At 42.5% G+C, this 10224-nt stretch overlaps 1 protein-coding gene across 1 annotated transcript in view; it reads left to right on the forward strand.

Annotated features, from left to right (window-relative positions):
* GPR108 (G protein-coupled receptor 108) overlaps positions 1 to 3199 on the forward strand; it is a 1998409-nt gene extending 1995210 nt beyond the window's left edge. The window contains exon 16 of the mRNA XM_044082382.1: positions 570 to 3199. Coding sequence (XP_043938317.1) covers positions 570 to 657 — 88 coding nt within the window. The 3' untranslated portion in view covers positions 658 to 3199. The remainder of the gene's footprint in view (positions 1 to 569) is intronic.
* The last annotated feature ends 7025 nt before the right edge of the window (positions 3200 to 10224 follow it).

Below are 10224 nucleotides of genomic sequence, written 5' to 3' on the forward strand. Positions count from 1 at the left end.
GTGTAGTTGTTGGAATCCTGTACCAAGCTCTGTAAATGGATTGTGTGCAGTCTGTTCCTGGTGTAGATGTTAGAATCCTGTACTAAGCTCTGTAAATGGATTGCGTGCAGTCTGTTCCTGATGTAGTTGTTGGAATCCTGTACTAAGCTCTGTAAATGGATTGTGTGCAGTCTGTTCCTGGTGTAGATGTTGGAATCCTGTGTGCTTATTCTCTTTATGCTGTTGGGGAGGGGAAGGTTGTATTTTGTGAATTAATTAGAGTAGATGCGGGCATGCTTTGTTACTGCCACTTAAGACTTGATTGGCAGTGGTGGTATTCAAACCTTGTCATTAGCTGCCATCTTGATTTCACAGTGTGTGGTGTTCTGCCATCTGGGTATCACAGGGGTGCTGTCCTTGCCATCACTCTAGGTTATATTTGAAAAAGACCACTCATAATCAGGACTCTGTTTCAGGGTAGCAGTCAAATGCAAATGAATGCTAATGTTACTTACTCAGATAATTTTGTGCTAGCGTTGTTTTTCCGTTAACACTGAATAGTAAAAGGACTGTCATTTTTCTTTCTGCAGCTTGACAGAGTCTGGAGTTCTTGAAGGAGTGTCCAAGGTGAAGAAGAGCATGAATGGAAGAGAGAAAATCCAAGACTCTGCAGTATAGGAGCGGTGTTTCAGCGATCTGCTTACTGCCCAGGACATGTATGCTAGCACAGGGGCTGAGTCATAAGAGTGCACCTGAAGAGCATGTCCTGCCTGCCCATCAGCTACCTGATGGCACACCTGTTCACTTCTGCTTTTCCTGAGCTCCTGTTTATGCTCCTGTGTAACAGGAACTCATGATGCCAGCTACGGGTTGGACTGTAAAACCATATAGTACCTTATAAACAGTTCCTTCATGCAGCTAAGTTTTTTGCTGTCGTCACAAACTCTGCTTTGCTTTTTAGGTTGTGCAGCCTGCTTTGGGTAAATATTCAGTTTTTATTTCTGGCCCACAGATGTAAAGCTCAGGTGTTCAAAAAACAAGGAAATATAACACATGGCTGCTCCACCTTTTTCTCACAGTAGAGTGTTAGCTTTGTGTCTGCTTTGACATTCTGCACTCTTACGTTATCCCTGACAAATGCATTTAAGTCCTATATAATCCATTGGCATCTGAAGTTCTTAAGAGGATCTAGATGTAAGTCTGTCTGGCATTTTCTGAGATTTAGTCCAGCTGTCACTAGTGTCCCTCAGTCGCTGTTTGTTATCACACTGTAAGATTCCAGTGCGCTACATTAACCTGACAACATATGATAATTAAGCTGCAGTGCCACAACTGAGCAGATTCGATGTTTTCATGCCTTGTACGTGCCTTTGGCGAGTTATTGAGAGTGAGCATTTCTTTCACTACTCAGACATGGTTTTAAATCCATGAACTCTAGTACAGGTTTTCATTTGCTATTACTAACAGGTGAACTTATAACTTTGTGTGAAGCCTTTCACTAGTAGACAGTTGTAAGGTCTATGCCTTCAGTCATGTCCTACTTGGTAGCCAACAAAGGCTTGCAAGTTCCACATTTTTGTACCGTCATTAATTCAAGGAAAGCTTATGTCTGATCGTGTTTGGTAAAAGACTTTCCTTATTTTATTTGTGTGCGTGCATCTGTGTGCATGTGTACGTGCATGTGCGCACGTGTGCGTGTGACATTGTTTATCAGTAGTATGTAGTGTACATCATGCTTGTAAACATCAACATTTCATTTTCTCTTCAAAGTGCAGAGTCAGACTTCATATTTGAAACACTAAGGAATGAAATTATATGTACTAATATTTATAGTTTTTGTGACTACTAGATGTATTGCATTCTTATTTTATGCTTTAAAAAGTTATTGGATATTGTGGATGATTTAATTGTTTTTATGGTACTGAGAGTGTTTTGGAAATGAAATGAGTTGCATATTCCATAATATCTGGCATTTGAAGGGCAGTGCTTGGAATTGAATGCGTTAACTGTGAACCCCAGTGTGTAATGAGATCAGTTTTCAGGATATAACAATCTACAGTGTCTCAGCAGATAGAGAGCAAAGGAACTCTGCAGAAGTAGGAGATTCATTGCAAGTGCTTTGCTGACTTACTGAATCTTTTTTGGCACCGGTATTCGTAAAGCACAATCTTTGTGGCAGTATGCACGTCAGCTCTCAGGTTAACACTGGTTACATGTTTGTTGTTCTATTTATTTATACACATATATATTTTTCTAGCTTACTTTTAGCTGCTTCTTCGGGGCTGGTTGTTTATGCTGAGCAGAGGGTGTCGGTTTTGGCAGTAGTGATGTAATGCTGCATTTCACTTTTGAGTGACATGACTTCCAGTACTACGTTAATCAGAAGTATTGACTGAGAACCTTAGTTTGTTAGCCTTCCTGTAAAGGGTAGGTGAATCCCTGAGTTTACTTTGTGGTGCAGTACAATCCTACTTTCTTGGTAACAAGGACAGATGCCTGTGGGTGATATTACTCCTCCATCACTATACACAGTCAGACATCAGTGTAATGCATAGCCTTGTGTTAAAAATGAGCTAACATGACTTTCCACCAATCGCACATGTGATACCATTTTGTGGAAGTGTAATGTAGCCATGTGGTAGTTTACAGAAAATTTTCCATTTAAATGAGCAATTACTATTTGCACATGCATTCTGTTTAAATGAATGTGCAATGCATGGGTATTGATGTTTAAGTGAAATTTACAATTTACATACATTTATTTAAATTGATAATTTAACATCACTGAGTTGTGATAATACTGTCTACTGATCTATGTAACTACACTGTGTACATCTGTGACTGTGCTATGATGAATTAACAAATGTTTGCCCCTGGCATACATCACCTGTTTGTAAGTGGTTGTCCTTGTACTTACTTGTACTTACCTACACAGAACATGATTCCTCTGTGCTGCTTATGTTGTACAACACTGACCGTGTATCATGCATCACATGTTCTGGGATTTTATGTAGTCTGTGTGTGTGTATGTGTGTGAAGATAAGCATCTTTGTAATGTGCATGGCTAGAATCATCTTCGTGTATAGATGCCACTTCCTAGTACAGCTACCTGCCATTCGGTGGGTGCAGTTATTTGTAAACGAATGAATGCAGTGGTACAGCTACCTGCCATTCTGTGGTGCAGTCCTTTGTAAACGAATGAATATAGCGGTACCTGCCATTCTGCTGTGCAGTCATTTATAAACTAATGAATGCAGTGGTACAGCGACTTGCCATTCTGTGGTGCAGTCATTTGTAAACGAATGAATGTAACAGTACCTGTCATTCTGCTGTGCAGTCATTTATAAACTAATGAATGCGGTGGTACAGCTACTTGCCATTCTGTGGTGCAGTCATTTGTAAATGAATGAATGTAGTGGTACAGCTACCTGCCATTCTGTGGTGCAGTCTTTTGTAAATTAATGTATTGGTACAGCTACCTGCCGTTCTGTGGCACAGTCATTTGTAAACAAATGAATGCAGTGGTACAACTACTTGCCATTCTGTGGTGCAGTCATTTGTAAATGAATGAATGTAGTGGTACAGCTACCTGCCGCTGTTCTTCATGTTTCACTGTTGCAGTCATCATATTTGGGTTATCCCTGCCAGGGTAGCTCAAGGTCGGCCCGAATACCAGAGGCTTAGTATTTCTGCGTTGGTTGCTGTCACTTCAGGACTGACGTCAGGTCGTCAGTGGTATGAAAACAGGCAGCCGATGCCATTACATCAGTCTTTCTTGCTGAGGACCCCAAAGCAGAAGCAGTTTGCACGAGTACCGGTCAGCCGCTACCTGAGTTTTTCATTTCTGAATTGAAGCTGAAGTCTTCTAAAGATAAGTACCCCATTGGGGATCCTTTTTTCTTACTGTAATTGATGTCAGAAAAAGTTAACAATTGCCTCGCCTGTGGAAAGAAAACACCACACCGAGATTTTCATTCCTACTACGTCAACAACCAAATAAATTAATTAGTTTTTAATGCATTCTGAAGAAGTCTCTGACGAAAGCGTGTATCGAGTAAAGTTTATTACGCTATTCTGCTGTTTTTTGAGTGGTTTTTACCATTGTATTCACTTTGTATTCACAGTGCACAGTACTCTAGTTTGTGCATTTTATTTTTGCTAACTGCGAGCTGCACAGACTGTTTCCTTCTTCGACCAGTATTTTTATTAATATTCCTACTACGTCACTTGTTTAGGCCCAGACCATGATGTCCCCTGCTGTCGCTTTTGAGCTTTGTTCAACACCAGAACTATACGTCGTCGGGCCCTTATGGCAGCTAGATGTTTTTGCTGTCAGTCCTTTACATCTGATATGGCTTCGGTAAGCCATCCAACAACCGATCTTCCAAAAAACCATAAGGATAAAGACAGAGACAGATGGCACAGATCCAAAACTGCCGACGATGCTTCCGTTAAGCTAGTCATCAGTTCTCCGGTCCTCAGTGAGGCACTTTCGCAGCCCATGATGCCCGCTTCTGTGGATTCACAGAACACTACCAAGACCCTTTCGGAGTCCAGTATGCCGCGAGACTCTTCTTCAACTAAGGATGCTGTGGATGTCTCGACCTTGGAAGGGTCCGGAGCCGCTGAGCAGGCACTGGCTTCTGAAGAAGTACTTTGCATTACCGATACTTGACACAGACCGACTTCTTTCGTGCCTACAGTTCTTTCAAAAACTACTGAGTTTTGAAAGCCCAGGGTACGAACTACACCCAAAAAAACGATGACCCAAGCTCAGACCCCTGCTTTCTTGCCTCAGTCTCAAATGCTTAAAATGGCAGAAGACCTTATAATGCTTACCAGGGGAAGCCAGGCTATCTCTTCCAAAAGAAAAATAGACTTGTCCCCAGTAGTTTTATCTGAACAGGAGTCTGATGAATCTGATGCATCTGAATATGAAGATATGCAACCCCTCTCTGCTTATGAAGCTTCTGATGCAGAGGACTCCATCCCTTTAGCCTCCCCAGCCTGTCACCCCTGCCACCATGGCAACTACCTCAGACCCAAACACTCCTGACCCAAAGGAATGGAGAATTCATACATCCCCAATTGCAGACCTCAATCTGCAGCCTGGCTTATTCCCTGACCTCTCCTCAAGCTGCCAGTCTAAGCAAACAAGTTCTAGATGTTATACGTGAGGCCAGATGCCCCAGCACTAGAAAGTCTTATGCTGACAAGTGGAAAAGGTTTTGCACCTTGATCCAGGCTAAGGGAGCCAGAATGGCACAGCCCACCCTACCTCTCATCTTTTATTACCTGGCAGACCTACTACACGAGGGTCTATCCTTCTCTTCTATTATAATTCATGCCTCTGCCATCTCTGTTCATTTCAGCACAGAGCCACCTCTGGCACATTGCATCCATTTCTGCTACAAACAGCATGGAAAACCTTCCCCCAAGGGGGTCAGGACACACTCCACCAGAGCAATTTCCACCTCTGCAGCTTTCCTCAGAGGGATCCCCACCAGGGACATCCTGGAGGCTGCAACATGGACTTCTGTTCATACCTTCACCAAGCATTACCACCTGCCTATCCTCTCCAAATCCAGGGCAGGCTTTGCCACTACAGTCTTGCAGGGCATCCTAGCCAGCTCCCAGTCTTCTTAACTGCCTCCACCCTTTTCTTCAGCTTTGGGAATCAACCCATATGTGATGACTGCAACAGTGAGACATAGTACAGTTGTGTACACTTAACATAAATGTAGATGTTCAAGTGTATTCACTGTTGCAGTCCTGGTTTCCCTCCCTCCACCCCCCTTACTTCTCTCTCCTTACAAGGAATTCTTGGTATTTACTTTCTGCTGATGGTGTTCTTCCACCATAACCTAGCTCCTTATTGGGGGCTCCTGACATTTAGAGCAAGAAAAACTGATGTAATGGTTTCGGCTGCCTGTTTTTATACCACTGACAACCTGACGTCAGTCCTGAACCGACAGCAACCAATGCAGAAATACTAAGCCTCTGCTATTCGGGCCGACTGAGGGCTACCCTGGCAGGGATAACCCAAATGTGATGACTGCAACAGTGAATACACTCAAACATCTACATTTATGGTAAGTGTACACAACTGTACTTTCTGTGGTGCAGTCATTTGTAAATGAGTGAATGCAGTGGTACTGCTACCTGCCATTTTGTGATGCAGTCATTTGTAAATGAATGTATGTAGTGGTACTGCTACCTGCCATTCTGGTGCAGTCATTTGTAAATGAATGAATGCAGTGGTACCACTATCTGCCATTCTGTGGTACAGTCATTTGTAAATGAATGTAGTGCTACAACTACCTGACATTCTGTGGTGCAGTCATTTGTAAACAAATGTAGTTGTGCAGCTACTTGCCGTTCTATGGTGCAGTCATTTGTAAATGAATGTAGTGGTACAGCTACCTGACGTTCTGTGGGCAGCCATTTGTAAATGAATGAATTTAGTGGTGCTGCTACCTGCCATTCTGTGGTATAGTCATTTGGAAACGAATGTAGTGGTACAGCTACCTGTTGTTTTGTCGGGCAGTCATTTGTAAATGAATGTAGTGGTACCGCTACATGCCATTCTGTGGTGCAGTCATTTGTAAATGAATGTAGTGGTACAGCTACCTGCCATTCTGTGGTGCAGTCATTTGTAAATGAATGTAGTTGTGCAGCTACCTGCCATTCTGTGGTGCAGTCATTTGTAAACGAATGCAGTGGTACAGCTACCTGCCATTCTGTGGGGCAGTCATTTGTAAATGAATGAATGTAGTTGTACTGCTACCTGGCATTCTCTGGTGCAGTCATTTGTAAGCAAATGTAGTGGTACTGTTACCTGGCAATCTGTGGTGCAGTCATTTGTAAACGAATGTAGTGGTACAGCTACCTGCCATTCTGTGGGGCAGTCATTTGTAAATGAATGTGTGTAATGGTACCACTACCTGCCATTCGGTGGTGCAGTCATTTGTAAACAAATGTAGTTGTGCAGCTACCTGCCGTTTTGTGGTGCTGTCATTTGTAAATGAATGTAGTGGTACAGCTACCTGCCATTCTCTGGTGCAGTCATTTGCAAATGAATGTAGTGGTACCTGCCGTTCTGTGGGGCAATCATTTGTAAACAAATGTAGTGGTACCGCTACCTGCCATTCTGTGGTACAGTCATTTGTAAATGAATGTAGTGGTACCTGCCGTTCTGTGGGGCAGTCATTTGTAAATTAATGAATGTAGTGGTACTGCTACCTGCCATTCTGTGGTGCAGTCATTTGTAAATGAATGTAGTGGTACAGCTACCTGCCATTCTGTGGTACAGTCATTTGTAAAAGAATGTATGTAGTGGTACCGCTACCTGCCCTTCTGTGTTGCAGTCATTTGTAAATAAATGTAGTTGTGCAGCTACCTGCCGTTCTGTGGTGCAGTCATTTGTAAATGAATGCAGTGGTACAGCTACCTGCCATTCTGTGATGCAGTAATTTGTAAACAAATGTAGTGGTACAGCTACCTGCCATTCTGCGGGGCAGTAATTTGTAAACGAATGTAATGGTACAGCTACCTGCCATTCTGTGTGCAGTCATTTGTAAATGAATGTAGTGGTACCGCTACCTCCCATTCTGTGGTGCAGTCATTTGTAAACAAGTGTAGTGGTACCGCTACTTGCCATTCTGTGGTGCAGTCATTTGTAAAAGAATGTAGTGGTACAGCTACCTGCCGTTCTGTGGGGCCGTCATTTGTAAATGAATTAATATAGCTCACAGAGGATCCTGCAGTCCTTCTGTGTATCTGCTGTTGTACACTATTTTTTCAGGCATCATCCATCCCTCAGTCAGTGGGTCCAGTTTTCCCCTGTGGGGCAAGATCTAAAGTATGGGAGGAAGGCCAACAGCTAATAAGATTTGCTTTTCCCCAGTAGCTGGCATGTGTGCTACCATATATAACAGCCTGCAGAGCATTCCCTTCTATATTTCTGCACATGCTGCAGACAAACTATTACACAAATGTGGTCTGGCATAGGCAAATGCTTATCCTGGACCATCTGCTGTAACGGATACCTTTCTTTTCAGTGTGCTAGCTTTGCAGTGAAATGGACTGCCTCACTTCCCCCAGGTTGGACTAGGTGGCCATAGCATCTTGCACGCTTCCAAACAAGATCCTTCTACACCCAAATCCCTAATAGATCTCAGGTCATCTGGCTCATAATCAAGGCTTCATCTACCTATGCCCCAGAGCCAAGCTAATTAACAGACAGTATTGGTTATTGTGATTTTACTGTTCATGGACTCTCTGACTGTACAAGACACATATGTCACCAGGGACAGTGTTTGTAAGTGTGTGCAATGCACAGTACTTATTCAGTGCAAATTCTACAGTATAAGCACTTCGCAATCAGTTTATAGAACAAAGCACATTTTCTTTTAGGTTCAACAGCAGGCTGAATTAAATTCTGCCGGACAGAGAATAGTTTGCAGTGAAACATATTATTTTAAATATATTAACCAGAGCAAGACGCTACTGTAGCTTTATTTATTGATCCAGTGAATACCTGCATTTTTTGCAAACTTTTTTTTGCCCAGTTTGAGTTTGTTTACTCTGTCCTGACTGAACAGAACAGGATTTGAATGTCATGTTATGCATGGTTATTTTGCATAATTTCTTCTATTTTCATCATTTTGTAAGCTACTCCATCTGATTACATTGATTTCTGTCAATATTTCATTTTATTTTGAAGTGTTTTCTTTTATAAATGTGGTGTAGGAGTTCTATTTGTTTACTTCTGAAATGACAGTCCTCTGCAGTGGTATCAGATGAGTATCATAGTAAAGCAAATGGTTTTTCATTTTAAAAGATGTCAATAAATATTTCACTGCTCTTTAGTTTGCTGTCATTGTAGTTGTTTTTCTGGTCCACTGCAACTTCGATATATTGACAGTGTTGCTGCTGTGCTGTGGGCTACTGATACTGAGCGAGGGCTTTGAAGCTGTTCCAACGTATGTGACTTCTGTATAATTCCTTGGGTATTTCGGTCCGTAGTTTCACTTGATTTGTACTCTGTTACTTCATCTTCCTTTTCCAGCTACTTGTTCTCTAAAGTGTTCAGTTGTATCTTTTCTGCTGCATTTATCTCTGCTTGTTTTTAGCCTGTTTAAATTGTGTTATTCTAAGCCTCTTGGTTTAAGCACTTGGGCTTAGGCGTACCCCTTAGCTCTCCCTGGCCTCTCTCCATCAGATTCTGACAAATATGGATGAACAATTTCCTGCAGTTTCCCCTGCCAGCCTGGTTGATGTGGGCATCCTGAGATAGTGTAGCAACTGCCTTGTACACGGACAGCCATCTATTACCATCTAGGAGCACAATTTGTGAGAGATACAGTTATAGGTTCATAGGTAGGTACTAGGCTGTTGGTACTAGTGCCTATATAAGCCTAGCCAAAAATGTGCCCTGGCTTTCGCCACCCAAGAATTTTTTTTCCTGTGTCCCTGTCGAGCAGAGTCACAGAAGTGATCCCTGGGGTGATTTTCCTATTTCCCATCCAATCATCAAGATTTTTCTTGAAGAGTGTTAATGAGGAACTCTGTTTGACATAGGTAGTTTATTCCAGAGTATGGGAAGTCTCTGGAACAGGAATCTATCCCTCCAGCATGTTCTGTTTATTGTGGTGACAAGGTTTAGGTCCCTAGAGCATGTAGCTCGGAGGGATTGGGATTTCTTTAAGTGGAGCATGTCCAACAGCTCTGGGTTTGACATAGCTTTGTATGTTAGGCAGAGATCGCCTCTGAGTAGGCGATATGCGACTGAGTAAAGCTGGGGTTTTCTGAGACTGTCTGCATAAGGCATCTGTTTGAGGCCAGTAATCCTCTTTGTGAAGTATTTTTGCAGCCTTTCCAGTTGTAGATGTCTTGTGAGGTACATACCAAAAGGGGCGTTGTACTCTATAATGGGTCTAATGAGTGATGAGTAGAGGGGAACAGTGACCTCTTTTTCTGGATGAGAATCCTTTTGTGATGAGGTAAGCCATGTAGAAGAATTTCCTGACCACTGTGGCAATGTGATTATCAAAGGAGAGACTACTGTCCACCTATGTCCCAATGTCTCTTATCACATTTTTGGCATTAAGTAGACTACCAGCTATGTGATAGTTCATGGGTACAGAGTTTTTACCAAAGGGGATGACAATACACTTTTTGGCATTGAGCTTCAGGCCATGACTTTGACACCAGGCATCTGTCTCAGCGAGGCCCTTTTGTAGT

The sequence above is a fragment of the Protopterus annectens genome, chromosome 9.part0 (assembly GCF_019279795.1).
Source record: "Protopterus annectens isolate FY-2018-M chromosome 9.part0, PAN1.0, whole genome shotgun sequence".
In the NCBI taxonomy this organism is placed as follows: Eukaryota; Metazoa; Chordata; order Ceratodontiformes; family Protopteridae; genus Protopterus; species Protopterus annectens.